General features: G+C 35.8%; 1 protein-coding gene across 8 annotated transcripts in view; it reads right to left on the reverse strand.

The window, feature by feature from the left end:
- The window catches only part of LOC118737312 (G protein-coupled receptor kinase 2), a 255458-nt gene that overhangs the window by 780 nt on the left and 233888 nt on the right, over positions 1-20790 (reverse strand). For 7 of the 8 annotated variants that reach the window (XM_036467736.1, XM_036467738.1, XM_036467739.1 and 4 more), the window contains 8 exons: positions 9722-9817; positions 8765-8885; positions 7977-8708; positions 6046-6151; positions 4076-4265; positions 2557-2805; positions 2336-2493; positions 2013-2216 (listed from right to left, as the gene is read on the reverse strand). In XM_036467736.1, coding sequence (XP_036323629.1) covers positions 2013-2216; positions 2336-2493; positions 2557-2805; positions 4076-4265; positions 6046-6151; positions 7977-8708; positions 8765-8885; positions 9722-9817 — 1856 coding nt within the window. The remainder of the gene's footprint in view (positions 1-2012; positions 2217-2335; positions 2494-2556; positions 2806-4075; positions 4266-6045; positions 6152-7976; positions 8709-8764; positions 8886-9721; positions 9818-20790) is intronic. The other variant, XM_036467740.1, reaches the window with a different exon arrangement.

The following is a 20790-nucleotide window of genomic DNA, read 5'->3' on the forward strand; positions in this document are numbered from 1 at the left end:
GGAGTTTGACTTTTTCTAATTTTGGGCAATTCACTAATACTCGTATTACAAAAAAAAAAGGTTTTGTTTACAAATAGCCTAAATTTGTATGCCACTGAACTATTTCTTTAATTTACATGAAACATTTCGCAAACATGAACCCCCTCGATTTTAAATAGTCCACGTTAGAGAGCGTCCACTGCATACACCTCGTGCCATAATTATAAGCGCACCACATATTGACCAGTTTTAACAATTTATTTGTTTCTTATTTAATTTTACTGTTTTTTTAATAAAAATATAATTTATGTTTTAACAAAAAACTGTACAAAATCGAAGTTTTAAACTTCAGCAAACTTTCGTAAAAATTTTGAGCTTATTAATAAGATTTCTTGTACAGATTTTGAGTAAATCATTAAAATTTAGTGTAATAAAATGCAAGTTGGAAGTAGCTAGGACTAACCGTTGATTTTTGGAATTTTCTTTTGTGACCGTGTTGTGTATTTTCGCCATACAAAGTATGTTCGACATAATTAATACATACATATGTATATGGTGCGATTGTAATTACGGCATGGGATGTACGTATGTAATTCAGAGTGTATGTATAAAATAATCGATTCCAATCGACTATGAAAGCATTTCAGGAATGTAAAGACATTCTTTGGCGCCCTGTTTAAATAGCTAAGTCTTAAACGGAATTACGTGAAATCTACTAAAGAGCAATCACTACAACTAGTTAGTATAATTACATCCTGAACCTTGCAAATGTATAAAATAAATGCTTTAAAGAAATTAACTAATTTAGGTTCGAGATAAAGTAGATGTTTTTCGCGAAACAAAAGACAAGAAGCGATTAATGAAAGCCTTTTCTTTTCATATATTATTCCGTAACAAAAGCTGTGACGGGAATTTATCACTCATATAGAATAGAGTCGTTAGTCACACCAGTACTTAAGATAGTTACTAGGTCACTTCCTACGACAGCCGGTTCTACGTACCGAAATGACTCGGGTTTTACCCGACCTAGGGCTGTTGTTTCGGCAATCTAATACCGTTTAGGTCGGCGAAATCCATCAAACGTTGTTCGAAGGGCCAGAAATTTACACCTGCTGCGTATGCCAGAGACGACTGGATACAAACTCCACCTCGGTCAGGTGCAATGCTTGTGACGGGTGGAGCCATCTCCGCACCTGCTCGGCCCTACGTACGCACCGGCAATGGACCACGTCGTTCGTGGCCCCATGCTGTGCGAATCGGACCGCCTCCCCGGCGAACCGCCACCCGCCCGTGCTGCACAGAACCCACACACCCACACCCGTGTCGTCGCCTGGGACTAGCAGGACGCTGTGGATGAAGTTACAGACCTGCCAGAATACGGCACTTCAGACAGCGACCGGATGCCTTCTGATGTCGCACCAACACCACCTTCAAGACGAGGCCCAGATGCTCCCAATCAAGGAGCACACCACGATGCTCTGCAAGCAGTTTCTTGTGGGGAGCCACAGGCGTGGTCAACCAAAAAAAACAGCTGCTGGCAGAAGAGCCCTCGCCAACGCACGCCAGGAGGCATCTCTACGAACTGACGGACGAAGTCCAGAGGTTCATTAAACCCGTCAGCTTATCGACAGGCGCTGTAGACTGTGAATGCCGTTCTAGGCACACATCCACCTGACGTGGACGGGACAGAACTTAGTCTGCCTTGGGAGACCCGCTCCACAATAGCCTAACTTCGCTCTGGCTATTGCAGCAGGCTAAACTCATACCTGAGCAGAATTAATGAGAAAGTGCCCAACCAATGCCCGACATGTGGAGAGTCGCCGCATGCCTCACGGCATCTCTTCACATGCCCCGAGAACCCAAACCTAGCTAACGCCCCTGTCCTTATGGACAGACCGTCGAAGACGCGCACTTCCTGGGCCTCCCCTTAGCTGAAACGGACGACAACGTTGACGGATGAACCGACCCGAGCGGGATTTAGTAGCCGCTACAACAACAACAACATACTTACAAGGTTTTTATCTTTTACTTACATCTGGTGCGAATGGAGGCTTCACCATGCCAGCTTCTAACCGTTTCCAGTTGATGCAGTTAAAGAATGGATGTAATTTCACCTCACGCGCACCATATCGTCCATTACGACAGCCAAGTCGCACTTTTATGGATTTCGCAAGCAATTGCTGGCATAATGACTTTGCCTCATCGCTAAATTTGCTTGAATACTTTTCAGGATCCTCCTGCGAAAAAGAAATTCAGAAATCAACATATTAATTGAAAATTCCAAAAAAAAATACAGCATTTTTCATTTTTTTTTTTTTTGTAAATAATATTCCAAAGACTCCATAGGACCACTTACCTTCACACGCCTATCAACTTCTTCGCGTTTCACTTTTTCCTTGCGCATACGAAAAGGTGCCTGACCCTCGATCATTTCGTATAATAAACAACCGAAACTAAACCAGTCCGGCGAGAATGAGTATTTTTCATTGTCGATCACTTCAGGTGCCATGTAACCTTCACAATGAAATGTTAGTTAGAAATGAAAAAATTTATAGAAGATCCAATTCTAGCACTAACCTACGGTACCGACACGCCCGCGCACCATTTCACCTTCCGGTATTTCAACGGCTAAACCTAAATCTGATATTCGCACATGGCCATGATCGTCCAGCAATATATTTTCTGGTTTACAATCTCTATACACAATACCCTGTTGGTGTAGATGTTCGAGTCCGCACACCACTTCGGCTGCGTAAAATCGTGCTCGCACCATTTCGAAACCCGGATCACCGCCCATATTATAGATATGGAATTTTAAGTCACCACCTGCGGAATATTAAAAAAAAAAAGTTTCAAACTTGTAGTAAAAGAATGTAGTAAATAAAGGTGTCTGTTAAACTAAAACTCGTTTAAACGATTTGTCACACAGTACCGTAGAGAGGACCTTGTATTCAATATTACGAAGGTTTGTTGCGCTATAATTGACACAAACAGCAGGAGCTCTCTTTTTTGTGGACTTGAGCAATGACAATGGAGTCTTTGAAAGCTCCGTTTTGTACTTCTGCGAAAAGCTCCGTTCATATAATAGCCCATCCAAAAAAGTAGGGTTGTTGACTAAGCTTTCGAATAACTCTCGGCTATAAGCCCTTAGGAAAGGTTGTGAATACTAATTAGACTTCGAAAACTTTACTGGAACCATAAATATTTACTTTTACAAGGTTTTTTACATTATAATGAACAAAGCCCTAGTAAAAACTTCCTCGAATAATTTTCATCATAAAAACAAAAAAAAAATACATATTAATGCAAATTTACCAGATTTTAGAGCTTGAAAAAAGTTCACGTTTTTTAGCCATATAAGTAACCGACACCCCGGAAGTAAAAAAATTAAATACAAACAAACACACAAAAGCATATTTTTATGTCTCTATTCGCAAAAGTAAACATTATACTTAAAAATAAATGAAGAAGAACAATGAAATTTGATTCAAGCGAAGCAAATTAGTGCGAAAGGACCCGAAAATTACAAAAACATAATCAGCCTCATTGCGTAAGCCGTAAATCAGGCTAAATTGTACGACTCGACAACATTGGCATTGTCTACTGTCGTGCCAAAATAAGTAAACGACGAAAATCGTCGAAAATTATACAGTGCTGCCAAGTTTTCCGGTTTTCATACACTAGTCGAGTGGAAATTTTAGGCACTGACGTGAAATTTTCGATACGATTCGACTCTCGAAAAACGAGTATACATTTTAGGCAATGACGTGAAATTTTCGATACGATTCGACTCTCGAAAAACGACCTGCATTCGACACGACTCTGTCAAGAATAACATTTTCGCTAATTTACTTTCATATAAACTTTTAACGGTGTCAAATGATTTAATTTTTGCTTTACATGGTACGTATTCCAAAAAATTTCAGGAGGTGCTTTAAACCCCAAAGAACCCGCTGTAAGCGCCAATGTAATACCAAAGTATAGCCAATAATGTTAAACCTTAATAACCATAAAATGGAAGCGTTCTTTTGTTATGCAATTTTATTTTTTATTTTTTATTTATTTTATTTTATTTTTTTCAAGAAACTCAACTTACCGTTCATAATCGTTAGCACTAAGCAGAGCGCATCTTTGGTCTCATACGCATATGCCAAGTTCACAACAAAGCGGGAATTTATTTTTTGCAAAATCTGTTTTTCTATCAGCACCATCGATTCGCCTTTACGTTTTTTTATGCGCTTCTTTTCGAGTTTTTTGCAAGCGTACATTTTACCAGTGGCACGTACCTGTAAAATGACGAAAAAGTATCATGACTTGTACTTTTGTAAATACATATACAGTGACGAGCAAAACTGTAACATGGTGTGACACTTTTTAATTCAGCCATCGCTATATTTCCAAGTTCTAAAGACTTTCATCCTTTTGTTGTATATTGTTGTTGGTACATCCCTGCTCCCTCTCTCATAACGATTTGAAGTCAATACAACAACAATAAAAAAACTAGCAGACACAAATGTAAATTAAGGCAGATGTTACAGTTTTGCACTCACTCTCAGTTTTGCATTTGACAGTTATCTTTTACTTAGTTGGAAGTCAGATGACTTTTTTCTATATCGTAATTTATTGAAGAAGTGATCACCAGTAAATAACATAGTTAATCAAGAACCATAAATGTAAATAATAGATTTACTGCGGAAAGGCGGGACCGCATGAAAAGTGGCAAACAATTTTGGAATTTGCTACTTAAAAATGTTAAGTCTTAGAAAAAATATAGCCTAAAGTGTTCCCAAGGACAAAGGAAGTCTGTTAAAAAATATTACGGTACGATATCTTGTGAACTTAGAAGCAAGTAGCGATGCAGCCACTATTACAGAAGCGCTTAAGGTATTAAACTTTAATGCAAATCAATAGACAGCGAGGCGAAGAATTGCCAACTTGAGCGCAAACGCATCATAAAGAAGAAAAAAGCAAATTTGATCATAATACATGTGCGAGTGTGGCAGCATTTCGCAGCATCGCACGAAAACCGAACCGTTGCCTATTGGGATATGTTAGGCCGTTCAGAATGCAATAAAAATAAAATTTTTAAGTTTCAATTGAAGGTTATTTGGTCTGACAAAACTAAATTAATCGCTTTCAATCAGATGACCGAGCATGGTATTGGATCAAAGACCCAAATTAAGCCCAAGCGCATCATGTACTGCAAACTGTGAATCACAGTGGTAGGATCTTAATTGTTTGGGGTTGTATTTCAAAAATTTTGTTGGTCCGTTGGTACGCATTATGCGTGAGGAACAGTATCTGTTCATATTTCAACAAAATTTGCAAGATGTAGTCGAAAAAATGAGAGTTTCTGCTGAAAAATCACCCAAAACACACTGCACATATTCGCAAAGACTGGATACAAAAGGGAAAATTTGCTAATTTCAAATGACCTCCACAAACCGCGGACATGAATCTCATCGAGAATTTGCGAAATCAACTAAAAGCACAGCTTAATAAGTATCAAAGTCCGTAAAATCGAGTACATGAGCTGTGAAAGCAAACTAAGGATATACCTCCACAATTTTTACAAAGATACAAATAAGGTATGCCAAATCACATCCAGGAACTGAAACAGGCAAAAGACTACTGAACTTTGTGTTATTAGTGCTTTTTTTCCGTGAAAATTGTTAAAAAGCTCTTAAAAGTATATGAGTGCAAAACTGTAACATCTGCCTTAATTTACATTTGTGTCTGCTGGTTTTTTTATTGTTGTTGTATTGACTTCAAATCATTATGAGAGAGAGAGTAGGGTTGTACCAACAAGAATATACAGCAAAAGTATGAAAGTCGTTAGAACTTGGAAATATAGCGGTGGCTGAAACAAAAAGTGTTAAACCATGTTACAGTTCTGCTCGTCACTGTACATAGATGCATGCCATTTTATGTATTCGAAAAATATGAATGCCATAAAAATGTGTAGCAAGTACTTCTGAATAAGCATACATTTGCATATTTTACGCTTTCCCCGGTTTATGTATTGTGCGCTTTTGCTTTATATATATGTTTTTTTTTTGTATTTACCTGACATGCACAGACCTCGCCGAAGCCACCTTTGCCCAGTACGCGGTACATACGAAACGTTTTGTAGGTGATGGGTTGCGCCTCCAGCCATTTCCATTGCAAATATCTGTGTAACGAAAGGTGAAAATGGATTTGTTAAACATTGCAATCACACAACCGTTCATTTCTTGCAACAAAATATTCTATGCACACGAATAACTACACTGGTCTACAAATTTCAACTTTTTTTCTGCGAATAAGACGGGACCTGGTGTTTCTGAACGGATTTTTCGTGCTGAACACGAATCCGGGGTCAAAAATGTCCCATCACGTCACGTTTTCGAGAAAAAAGGGGTTGAAACCCCTAAAAACAGCGTTTTTGGCCATTTTCGAAAAATTATAGAGCTGAACCCTGACGTGGTACAAATTTTGCATATATCAGAAATTAAAGGCTAAACCGTGCCCTTTCGAATGAGCCCTATGCCGAATTGATCGCGTGCACCCTTAAAGCAGGGGGTGTATTTGTGTTTAGGGGTGCAGGAAAAATTGATCACAGAAAGAATTTAATCTTAAACGATCATAGAAAATTAATAATGCCAAGGTTTTAACTATATTAAAAGTCGCTGATTACGAATCTGCAGTTAGATTTTAAAAATTTAAGATGACGGGTCGAATATGGTGGATATAAAAATTGGACTCCTAGACACAAATACACCCCCTGATCTAAGGGTGCATGCGATTAATTCGGCATAGGGCTCATTCGAAAGGGCACGATTTAGCCTTTAATTTCTGACATATACAAAGTTTGTAGCACGTCAGGGTTCAGCTCTACAATTTTTCAAAAATGGCCAAAAACGCTGTTTTTAGGGGTTTCAACCCCTTTTTTTCTCGAAAACGTGACGTGATGGGAAGTTTTGGACCCCAGATTCGTGTTCAGCACGAAAAATCCGTTCGGAAACACCAGGTCCCGTCTTATTCGCAAAACCCTTGTAGACCAGTGCTATTTGTACTATTCAAATGTTGAACAAATAAAGTTTACATACACAATTGCAAATGACAATATTATTGAATTTAGAGAGTCTTCGTTGAAATTCTCGCGGCCCTATACTTTAACATGAATGAGTCTACTATCGGTTTTGGAAAATATAATTTTTATTATATTAAGCAAATTTATTTTATACATTATTTTTAAATTGAAAATGGAATCCTCCTTGGTTTTTTTTTGCTGGCTCATCTAGCACTTGCTGAGGATTAACTTCCAGATCCCTATGCACATTTAGGAGCGCCAACCCAACCAATCTCTCCTGCCCAATGCTACTACGCAAATAAGTCTCCAACCTAAACAGTTTACTGCTTGTTTTCACACAAAAATACTACAGTGGTGGGAAAATAAATAGGGACTCGACATTTTAACAAATTTTTCCTATTTTTCGTTTGTTTATTTAATATTTTTACTTTTTTTTTATAACAGTAACGCTCATTATCTAACAAAAACTATATAAAGTCACATTTCAAACTTTGTGCAAAAACTATGAAAATTCTGCAAAATTGCTACTAAATTTTCAACCTTTTAATCAGATCTTTTAGAATTTTGTTGATTTTTGAAAAGTTTTATTTTGAATATATTACGCACTTTTTCCATACAAAAAAAAAATTGTCGAACACACTGGGCCGTATGAATAAAAATAAGCATTTGCTTTTTCTTAAAATTTCAGATCTTTTACTCAATTTATTCAAACAAAATTGAAGTAAAAGGTATGAAATTTTAAGAAAAAGCAATTGCATAGTTTTTATTCATACGGCCCACTGTGTATGGAAAAAAATGCGTTAAAAAAAATTGCCAAAAATCAACCTGATTTAAACTTACACTTTATTTTACTAAAATTTAATGGTTGATTGCTATTTAATTCTATTGAAAAAAAAGTGCAATTAAATATAACTGCAACACTTACCGATGGAAATACATTGAAGTCTCGAATTCTCGAAATGGTTCACCAGCTAGAAAGGCTTTCACCGCAGTCACACATGGTTCGAAGAGCTCCTTGTTGCCGCTAGTGATTTTGTCCCGTACGCGCGCAATGAGATCATCGTTGAGCACATCCAGCACTAGTTCGTCGCGGTTGAATAAATTCAGTTTTTTACCGCCCGCAGTATACAGGCAATTGCTTTCCTTATCACCACCACCTCCACCGTTGTCGTCACAGCCGCCTCCTCCGCCACTCCCTTCACCGCTTCCACCACCAACTGTATCGCCGGCATCCACACCACTATCACCGCCACCAGAGCCACCGGCATCATTACATTGTATCGCAGTGTCATCCCGCTGTTGCTGGTTTTGTTGCTGCTGCTGCTGCTGCTGCTGCTGCTGTAGATGATCGTTGCCATTGTGTTCGTCCCCATTGTGACGTTCGTATATTTTGTGATTGTTGCTGCTGCTCTTGTTGGCGGTGGTATTGTTGCAATTTTCAGTCTCTGCTGCAGTGTTACTTTCAACGGTGGAATTGGTGATATTGGCATCATTGACATCATTCTCATCGCCGATATCACAAATGCCATTATTCAACGCCGTAGGCGTGTCAATGGCCAAAAAGCGCCGACCAATGTCGACAGCAATGGATATACGATTCTCATCGTATTCCACGTCATATCTAAATTTCGAAGTTGAAGATAGCAAAAAAGATATTCTAATAATATGTATTGACATAATGACATCAATTGCAAGGCAAATACAAGTACTCACCGCTGCACTTCATCCAGGAAGGAAATGTACCTAAAATAAATGGGCCGCTTGCTTTCACAAAACTGTCTAAACAATATACGGCCAATGGGTTGTTGGTCTATCACGTAACCATAGCTTATATCTGGAAGAAACACAGAAACAACAGAAAAATGTTAATATGTACTTACTCAAATTTCACGAAACAAGGCAAGACAAGGCCTTTCACTCGATTTGTTCAAATAAATTTAAGTGCAATTTTAAGGAAAAGCAATTGCTTAGTCCCTATGTCCCAGGACCCATATTAGGGTAATTTCGTATTGATCAGATATATAGGTTAGTTCTCTCCCTCAGTCTTCCAGAAGTTGAGATCTAACCGGGGTAGAAGAGAGTGCCTCAACGGCAATTTTTTGGTCAAGGGGATTTTTTCGTCAAGAGATTTCGCATTAAATTTAAATGGTTGTAAATAAAAAAAGCAAAAACTATATGCATTTATTGTAAAATATACTAAAATAGGCAAAAGCAGGTATTTTTTGAAAAATAATGCATTTACTGCAAAATATGCACTAACGATTGAATGCCATTTTAAAGGAAATTCACGATTCTTAAAGTTAACTTAACCATTTCCATTTGAAGGTGCCCAATAAAAACATTCATTTGCATGAGATTCCAAGCCCTATACACTATTATAATATCGAAAGTTAAGTCTCTCTTATGGGAAACATAAAATTCGAAAAAAAACTGGAACGCCGCCCGTTCGGTGGGTTAAAAAGAAATTAAAAAGAAAGATGTTAAGCAGAGAATATATCAAATTTAAAAAATCACATTAAAGTGAAAGTTCTCCAAGCGGATCAAGTCTACGTTTGTATATTTATGTACACACATACATGGCGGCCGCCTATTTGGTAATATCACTGACATTTTGTTTAGAACTTTTTGCCTTTCAGTGCATTTATTTAAACGAAATAAAATTCTTCTTACCTAATTTGTCTCTGAGGTGTATACACTGCGATATGTGTGGAAATTGTAGAATTTTGCGCCATTTTTTGCTTTTGCCTTTGTTGCTGTCGGAACCACCTGAAATCACAGAAAGCAGATATAACATAAAATTAGAAATTTATGAATTTAAGTATGTAAATGCGTATAAGTTTACAAGAATGGCAAATGCATGTACCGAAATATATTCATACATAAGTCTGTGATGAAAATATGTACATACATATGCATGTACGTTTGCATTTTTATACTTTCATGATACCTATAGGTCTTTGTGTAATAAAGCTGGTCAACAGTGAGCTATGACAACTTTGATGAAAGTCTCTTTAAACATATGTACATATATGTATATGTATTTCTCAAGCATCATCATTTGTATATAACCGAGCTGTCAATGGGCAGCCGTATAATTCCCCACTCCTACCTTATCTTTGACGTATGTCGAAGAGAACATAGTTCTTTTTATGATATTGTTTTGTTTTCTGCAGTTTAAATAGCTGCATTTGTTTCTTCTGGATTATAATTTTAAACCACATTTTCGTGATTTGCTTCTGATGTTATATTCTTTTGAATACTCTCTCTCTCTCTATCAATCTCTTCAATCTCTATACTGCCGTACAGATTTAAAATGTGTGGGTATCTGCATTTTTCTTCAAAAATGAGTTATTTACATCGTTGAATTCGTCTTGAAAATACGAATTTATACATGCGAAAATAGTTGTCAAATTATAAATAATGATAAAGTTATTGAAGCTCGAGAAACCCTGATGTAAAACGTGGTATCTGCAAAAATTTTCCAGTAACTACACTCTTTCCAGTAATTCAGTCGGAATTGTAGCTTGCATACTGATCAAAAACAACGTCTCTAACACTGCTGTATGCAGATACGTCGTTATTAAAAAGTATTCTTGGTCTTTTGAGGCCAACGAACGTTTTTTAGAACAACGTACATAAGTAAATACCCACGTTGTTTGACAAAATAAATTACAAATATTTCTTTTTTTATTGAGCATATGAGTCGATATATATCAAACCTGCTTAAGTCCATCATAAGACAATTTTGGGAAAATGTGTTTTTTTTTTCTTTCTTGCTGTCTATTTCGAATAGCTTTTGCAACACTCTAAAAATTTTTTAAAAATGCCGTATGGACTTAGTTTTGAAGCAAAATTTCTTAAGGTGGACTTAGGGAGGTTTGATATCGATGGCTGAGTGGAAGATCGACCTATCTCGGCAGCCAGTTCGAAAACGCACTATCTCAAAAAACTTTTCAAGAACGCCCTATTTCAGAATTCGTTTCAAAAACGCCCCATCTCAGCTGCCGATTCAAAAACGCCCTATATCAGCATATTTTCAATACATTTTGAAGTGAGATAGGGCGTTTTTGAACCGAATTTTGAGATAGGGTGTTTTTCAATTAAATTCTGAAATAGGGCATTCTTGAAAAGTTTTTTGAGATAGAGCGTTTTCGAACTAGCTGCCGAGATAGGTCGATCTTCCACTCAGCCATCGATATATTATCGAACCATGTGTCACAATCTATGTACAGTAGCAGAACACAATATGACTGACCGGAATGGACTTAAATAATTCTGATTTACACTTATGGTGCACAGCAAGAACCTCTGCTCGTTCAGCCGCTGCCATACATACAAATTTATTCTCAAATGTTCAACTTGAATCACATTTGTTACAATCGGCTTATTGACCATGAAAAAATCAAACCATAACTTGGTTGAAAAAACCATTGTGCTTTTGGTTCAGTGTATCAAAGCCGATTTATTTGAAAAATTCATGAGGAAACAAATTTATTTACGTTTATCAATATATCAATAAATTTTCAACAAACTATCCGAACTGAAACTAGCCATCTGGTTTTGTCAACTTGTTTTCCAACTTTTGAATTAAGACGATGGAAAAAACTATGAATAAAAGCCTTGAATGTACTAAAGATGCACTCGACGTGAGTTGATAAAATTGGCGCCCAATTTAAATATGGAACGTCTAAAACTTTCATATTATCAGAAATAAGGGCTTTTTACTCGCCAAAGGTAGAAAAGGCAAAAAAAGGCAAATATCTTAAAAAAGGCAACATCACATTTGTATATATGGAATCAGGGAAAGCTAAATCATGGACATCCTTAATTAAATATACTCTATCTATTTAGCAGAACAAATGCCAATTTCCATAAAATCCGTTCCGTCCGGTTATAAGTTTATTACAACCAGTTCGGTACTAGTACAAGGATAAAACTGTGTCTGGCTATCAACTTTAAATATGTGAGTACGAGAATGCGTTTGTGTTCATCCATACTACATATGTACGTATAGAAAATTTTCGCAATATATGCCAAGTTCTTTTTTTTTGCATAGAAATATCGTTTATACTACAACAAAAAAAAAACATAAAAATATAACGTCTAAACTTTGTGCAAAACTGCATACAGATTTGCAACTCCAGAGAGATTTTGCGTACATATGCAGTTTTGTAGCCCTTCTAATTTTAGCAAGTGCAAGTTTCAAGTTTACAAAAAAATCGCGTTGAATTTTGGTAAATTTTTTGCTGATAGTGTCTTCCATATAAAAAAAATTTTCGAAGATACTTTGCATGGATAAACTGCGTAATAAAACTCTCTAAAAAATTTAATTAACAAGTGGCAATTTTATTGAACTTTCTTAAGCTTTTGCACGTAGTCGTTTTATTATTATTTTTTTTTGTTATAGTTTAAACTATATTTTAAAAAAAGTTTGCGAAAGGAAATTAGAATAAAAAACTTGTCACAAATTAAAAAAAAATTCTCTCTACGAAGACTTTATTTTTACGTAAGTACAAAGAGAAGACATAAAATAACAGCAGCAAAATGAACCCATTAAAATGCACGCACACATCACCCATTCGTGTCGGCATACATTATATATGCATATTCGCACTGGTGTTTAAGCCGTCCTAAGGCCACCTTTTAACGGTTATTGCAATGCTCTTAGCGTTGACAAACATCGCTGAAGTTGTGTTAGGAAAATGTGACAGTTGCACAGCAGCTGGTAATGGAAATACTTACAAATGTGTAAATGTTTTTGATGCACAGTGTTACCTTGATTATCTGTGATCGATCGATCGATCGAGAACTCCCGATTAACTGGAGAAAGGCTATAGAAAAAACTCGCAAGTTTTTTTTTTTAAGTAAAAATTCCGCTTATTCGAAATTTTGATTAATATATATGTACATATCGTTACCTTAATTCGCAAAGGCCCTAACCAACAAATTTTTTATTTTACAGGAGAAACAAAAAACATTTTAAAAATACTATCAAAAATAGGTAGGGCTTTTTAAAAAGTGACATGCGAGTTTTTTGGTACTGGCACTTTAGAATTTTTATTGAAGGCGTGTTTTAAAACATCCTTCCAAAATCTGTGAAAAACGTAGTCTCGAAACCAGTGTTGGTTATTTATATTCGTTTTACAGTTTATAAAAATCAAACCAAAATTTTTTTAAATAAAAATTTCTATTTTACATGTGCACTAAAATAAATAAAATAAGTCAAGGTTTTTGTTAGAGCATTAGGCATTTGGGATATTTGGCATTCCCCTAATTTTCTTCAAGATCATTTCTTTAGAAACTTCTAGAGATTTTTTCTGTTTTATTCTAATGGCTGCATAGAAGGTACTGAAATAGCAGATGAGACTGCTAAGAATGCCACCAGGTACAACGAAATAGGTCGATAATATGATTAGGCAGCTCAGGCCTAGCTGGAATAAGTTAACCACTTGCAAAACTGCAAAAATTATGTGCGAAAACGGCGGAAGCAACTATACTCGCTTCTTGTTACGGCTATCAAAGGAAGACTGCAGAGTTATTACCGGATTGCTTACGGGGTATATCCTAGTGGCTGCTCATGCCCTAAAAATGTGTATCACTAGCGTGTACAGGTGCAGGAAATGTCGTGAGCGGGAGACCAGGGAAACCTTGGAGCACCTCTTCTGCCGATGTCCTGCACTGTAAATAACACGAATAAAATGCTTGGGAGCCTACCAATTCGAGAAGTTAGAGGACATCTCAAAATTAGGGCTGAAATTTTTACTTAAATTCGTAAAAAACGTTGACATCCTTTGTGATGTCTACTTTAACGCGTAAAAACGAGCTCCAACTAGCAAAGCTAAGGCCCTACCGGTATATGTGCGGCTCAATGCCGGCCAGATTAACCTAACCTAACCTAAATCCTAACTTTCCTTTCTATGTAAATATGAAAACACTCGAAAATCCATAAAAGAACTGCAATTGTGCATGTATTTGTATGAGTGATAAATATAATTTACTTTTAAGACCAGTATACTTATTTTTAACCCATTACTTAGTTAATTGAGAAAATTCGATTATTCGGAATGATTCCGATGCTGATCATCCTGATAAACTAGTGAGTACTGTATTTTAAATTTCTAAGAGAATCCTACTGATTTAATATTCCAGCGTGTTTATCAAGGAAAACATTTAACACAGCTGTGATATTGAGCAATGTGTGCACAAGGCAAATAGGTTAATAAAAAAATGGGCCATTTCCAGTACATATGTACATGCATACATAAATGAACAATGTGCAGTTAAGCGTACGTGCCCTTATCGAAGTATCAGAAAATGTGCCAAATTAAATTCTAAATTGGCAACTAAGGGCTGGTACCTCTTTGCATGGGCGTGCGCTTGTGTGGTGGTTTGGATGAAACCAGAGCCGGCTTTAGGGCGGGGCGAGAGGGGCGGTTACCCTGGGCGCCAAATTGATGGGGGCGCAAAATTCTGGAATGACATTTAATTGCGTAAAATTTTCGAATGTGAACTTTCTTTATCGACGGGTGGGGGAATGACTAATCTTCTACTCGAAACTCTAGAAAACAACAAAAAGGAAATCAAGCCGGGGTCCTCGAGCTAAATGCCAGAGAGAGAGAGAGAGAGAGATTTCTACAATGGGGATGGCATTCCTTGAATTTGGTAAAGGGCGTTGCTGCCTCTTCATCCAGAACATGCACCACGCTTTTTGGTGCACTACACCGCATCTACCCAGAGATGGACCATTTTCAAAAATCATGAATCATGAAAAATCTCACCGTTAAACCATTATGCACAACTCGTTGGCAAAACAGACTGGACATGGTTTAAGTCATTAAATATCAGGCGAAAGAAATTCGTGCCTGGGCAACGGAATACCTTTTTCTTTTTTAAATGAATTTTCATGTTTTATTGTTTCAAAAATACAATTTTTTTAAATTCATTTATTATTTAGAAACTTGTTTAATTAATTTTTTCTTTTTTTTTGTACTAAAATTTTTAGTTTTGATTGCATTATTATTATTTTTTCGGTTAGTTTTTAGAAAACTTATTGCTTAAAGATAAATAGAATAACGCGAAGACTTTAGATGCTTTAATTAGTTTTTCGAAATACAGAAAAAAGCTTTCAAGTTAGCTTCCAGAATGGAGTCGTATTAGTCTCTTAGTATTAGTAGTTCTGCTTGTCTTTTTGCAAACAGTTTCTTAAAATTAAATTAAATTAAAAAACTTAATTTCTTTTTAAAAATAGTAAAATCTACAAATCAAAAGATAATTAAAAATTAAAACAATTAAATAAAATAAGCTTCTAAAAGTTTAACAAGAGCAAGTAATTTTTAAACAAAACCGACTTTAAACAAAACCGACTTCAATTCCTATATCGAAGTTTAAGATTATCGTCAACTTCTTTAAGATCCAATGATCGGATCTAAACCAAATTAGTATGGGACCACCTTTGAGGTCACTGCTTTCCTTAAAAAAAAAAAGCATTATAGAAATCGGTTAACGTGGTTCAAAGTTATGCGTTAACATAGGTGTTTGCAGGACCTCCTATGTCTTCAGTAAAGCAGCATTCAGTTTATATCACTCTTGCTGGTCACTAGTTAAGAGAGCTAACATTCGTCTGAAAAGATAACCTGAACCAACTTTTTATAGTAACTTTTAAGATAAAATAACCATTTCAAGAACGTACAGACTTCCAGTCAGTTGCCATTATTTTCTATAGTGGTGAGCAGCAAGCACACAATTCTTGCTTTTATAAAATTTGTTTTGCTCAGATATATGTAAAATGACTATGACAACAACGCCTGTATGCGCCTTGCATTCAACTATTAATGTTATTCTTTGCATAAATTTTTCCGTCACTTAACAGCTCACCATTGACATTCACCTCATACCTACCTAAACAAGTAGTTTGTTTTTACGACACTCAGCAACCATCGATTCAACTGGTTGCAGGTCAGCGGATTTTTGAGTGCCACTCAGTAAAGTTTTTCTAAAAGCGCATTAAAGCATTAAAATGTTTTTATTCCCGCTAGGCTAGTTTTCTGTATTTTAGCATTAACCTTTCGCTTCTTTCTCTATTAAATTGTAGAGTGAGGGTTTTTTCACGCCCATTCATCTATATTCGAGTATGTATGCATGTACATCGAAAGTTTTCCACAAATGCGTTAGTACCATCTACATATACACAGATTATGCACAGGATGTGCAATGGGTGTGCCATTGGGTGCATTTAGGGTTCGAAATTTCAGACTTTGATATCGATACTGGCATCGAGCTCATGGTATCGATACTCTAAAAGTATCAGTGTCCACACTACTCAGTCAGTATGGGACTCATTGAAATACGTTGTTTGGGATACTAAAATAATTTTATTCTTCAATCGTATATCTAGTTATTTCCTGAAATTAAAACAATAGAAATTTAAAACATTTGATTTTATTTCATTGCAGAACTTACTTTCACGTTTGAAGTAATTTTAACGTTAAATGTACATATTTATACATACAGTGCCGGACAAAAATATTGGCACTGAGAACTTTTCGCAATATATGCAAAGTTTTTTATTCTAATTTATTTTTAATATTTTTTAATAAAAATATAGTTCGTACTTCACCAAAAACATAAAAACAAAATCTCTAAACTTTGTGCAAAACTCAGGAAAATTCAATAAATTTGCATACTAATTTTCAACTTTTTATTCAGATTTTTTAGAGAAATTCTAAGTATGTAGTTTTATAGCCCAACTAATTTTAGTATACCAAAGTGCAAGTTTGAAGTATCTGAAAAATTGCGTTGATTTTGGGACATGTTTTTAGTAGAAGGTGTTGCTCATTTTCTCCATACAAAAAATAATTGTCGAACATACTTTGTACGGAAGAACCTGACTGAAAAAAAATTGCCAAAAATCAATGCGATTTTTTAGCACCTTCAAGCTTGCACTTTGTTATACTAAAATTAGTTGAGCTATAAAACTACATACTTAGAATTTTTCTAAAAAATCTGAATAGAAAGTTGCAAATAAGTATGCAAATTTATTAAATTGAATTTTCCTGAGTATTGCACAAAATTTAGAGATTTAGTTTTTATGTTTTTTGTTGTAGGACGCACTATATATTTATAAAAAATTATCGAAAATAAATTAGAATAAAAAACTTTTCAGATATTGCGAAAAATTCTCTGTGCCAATACTTTTGTCCGGCACTGTATATATATATACTTTCAGGAATTCCAAATTATATTAGGATTTTTTGTAAACTTTTTGGGTATGCATTTTTGTAGCCTATTCAAGTTTAGTATAATAATGTAAGCTCTTTAAACCACGTAATTTTTCTTTATGAATAAGGCCATTAAACTTTAACTTACATATTTGGTTTATTTTATGCAACAGACTACACGAAATTTCAGTTTATTTTAAGTGATGGACAAAATTGAATGATATTAGTAATCCAAATAAGCAAAGAAAATTGTGTTGCCAATGGAAGAAAAAATTAAAAAAGTGTATTTTTTAAAAAGTTTTCGATACTACGAGTACTTTGTAAAATATCGAGTAAAACAACCAAATTAGGTATCGAGTATTAAAGTACTCATTTTTATACCCTCAGTATCGATGCTTACTCATCGATCGATAGTATCGTTCGAACCCTAGGTGCATTCCCCACACGCCATTATAGGGAATTTACATGAGGCGATTTTTCAGGCGGTTAGTTTTAGTTTAAAGCAACAATCGCCTGGTAAACGGCCTTTCAACTAATCGCTTTCAATGAAGTTTGTCGGCTGCATACTTTCGTTCAACTTTTGATTCAACTAATCGCCTGTGAAAGTTGAATCATGTAAATTCCCTATTAGGAAATTAAGAGTTACGCTAAATTAATTGCTAAATGTAAAAAAATATAGATTGCACTAAATAGTGGATATCAAAAAAAAAAAAACAAAAAAAGACTACATGCATGCAGGGTGGTAAGTTTATCTTTATATAATTTTCTAACGACAATTTTCCCGATAAAGACACTTTTATTAAGACACATTTGCGCTGGGTAATGCGTAGACCATGGTATGCTACAGCGCGTTAGAATGTCCTATTAAAGCCATAACTTATCTTATAAGTGCATATGAAAGAGAAGCTCATATCTGAATACAAAAAATTCCAAACAAGCATTGGCATTGATTTGTGATAATCTTAACTTTCCCCTATGAAAGAGTCGCCCGCAAATCTGAAATTACATTAAATAAATTGTGTAACACAGTTTCAGCTTAACACCCACCATCTGACAAAGAAATTTACGAGTTGTTTTAACGTTCTTGTAACTACGTAAGTATGTATGTATGTATGTAATATGTGATGGCGACAAATCCGTCGTATGCAAAAGTATTTTTATGCTCATATTTTGGTACATATTTCCATGACATAAATAAATGCAAGCTTGGCTGACGCAGGATTAGACTAAACCGTCGTGTGTACCCACACAAACCGCTTTATATCCATATGTACATATAAATGCATACCTTACCACACCGCCACACATTCCATACAAACAAAAACTGGTTCGGCTCTATTCATTGTCATGCATGATGAGTATCCCCGGGATGCCCTCTAAATCTGCAGTGTCCTGTTACATACGTACATACATACCTGTAAGTAGTCGTAAGTTTCACTTTTGGGAGGCTGGAGTCTTGAAATCTCTTCTTGTTATACCCCGCCAGTAAGCAATTAAGGTCCCTGAATGTGTTCCTCTTATTTGCGAACTCTTCCTTATAAGTAGGCATTTTAGCGTTTTGATATAGTGATTGATTGAAATGGATCGCAGAAGACGAAGTTTGAATACACAAAATAAACCAAAACATGTGACAAGTGAGTCAGCGAATTGCTGTGGGAGGGGTGAAGAGTGAAACTGGGAAGTAATACTCGACAAAGTAAAGAAAATGAAGTTTCTAGCGACTGCGTTTCTAGTTTTCTCGGCCGACTACCCGCCAAAATTTTACTCTCCCGTCACGTCGTATTTGACCATCCGTCCTACACCGGAAAGAAGTGCACGTACCAAGTTTCGTTAAGATATCTCAATTTTGACTCGAGTTATCGTGTGCACAGACAGACGGACGGACGGACGGACGGACGGATGGACGGACAGACAGTCACCGCTTAATCGATTTCTCTTTTCATTCTGATTATTTATGTATACATTTGTCTATATCCATATCGATTCGTTTTGCCTGTTACAAATAACCGTTATGCGAACCAAGTTATAAAATACCCTTGTGTACAAGTGCGCTCGAGTATAAAAATCTGCAACATAGCCGTTGTTGCACTCATTCGGTTTCATTGCAATTTTTTACACTCATATTTTTTGGCATGTCACGCACGTTACTCACACTGCCAAGTAAATGTTTTCGTACGCGCTATGTATCTATGCGTTTAAATATTATGTATATATGTATGTATGTATGTATACCTGCATATAATTTAGTGTTCCTGCAGTCTAGTAGATCAACTGGCAGAACTCGACTAATTCCTTAACTACTTAGTTTGGGGTGATGAGATGGCCTAGCACTTCGACAATTTCGATTACGTTGGGAGTGTTGAAGAGTTTTAAAACTAAATGAATTAAGATATTCTGAGTTATCCTAAGTTTCGACCGGCAAACAATTCACCCCAAAAATTTTTCATCCGCCCATAGTAAATACATGGAAACCAAAAGTGAAAAATGAAACTCATAATAAGGCTGATTGTGCAATATTTCGACTGAAATTTATAACTTACTTGAAAAGAAAAATCAATAAAAAGTTTAAAACGATGAAATGAGATGATATTAAACAAGTAAGAAAGTCTAAGTTCGGGCGGAGCCGAACATTAAATACCCGGCGCAAATATTAAATATATGTTTTCCACCTTTCCGAAAGCTACCGCTACATGATAAGCCGGGGTGTATACATTTTAAGTAAATTAGCGTCCTTAAATTTCGAAATATTGAAATTTCAAGCATTTTTGAAATTTACCGTTATATGAAAAGCGGCCTCAATTTTAGTCCGATTTCAACAATTTTCAACGGTTTGCTTTTATGTGGCAAGCACAATAACCATACCGAGCTTGGTACAAATTGCTAGAACGGCTAGCGAGGTACATATCACAAGTGGGCGGTGCTACGCCCATTTTCCAAAATTTTGTCATAAACGTATTTCTTGGTAAAGAATTGTTGCAACCATCAATTTTGAATAAATTAGCTTCAATATTTACTGATTTATCGAAGATTTTGTATTTCTCGAAATTACCGTTATATGGGATGTGGGCGTGGTTATTGTCCGATTTTAGAAATTTTCGGCCATTTGGCATGTTGTACCAGGACCAACAACTGTGCCAAGTTTGGAAGAAATTGGTGTAGCGGTTACCAAGATATACACATGTAACCATAAGTGGGCGTGGCTACGCCCATTTGCCAAAATTTTGTAATATTCTTATTTTCCGTCTAAAACTTATTATAAATGTCAATTTTGAGTGAATAATCTCCAGTAGTTACTAAAATATCGCAGTTTTCGTATTTCTGAAAATTACCGTTATATGGGAAGTAGGCGTGGTTATTGAGCGATTTTAAAAATTTTCGGCCATTTGGTATGTTATGCGAAGTCCAACAACTGTGCCAAGTTTGGAAGAAATTGATGCAGCGGTTACCAAGATATACACATGTAACCATAAGTGGGCGTGGCTACGCCCATTTTCCAAAAATTTACAATATTCTTATTTTTCG

Source organism: Rhagoletis pomonella, unplaced genomic scaffold (genome assembly GCF_013731165.1).
Source record: "Rhagoletis pomonella isolate Grant_MI unplaced genomic scaffold, Rhpom_1.0 Rhpom_scaffold_00004, whole genome shotgun sequence".
Classification (NCBI taxonomy): Eukaryota; Metazoa; Arthropoda; class Insecta; order Diptera; family Tephritidae; genus Rhagoletis; species Rhagoletis pomonella.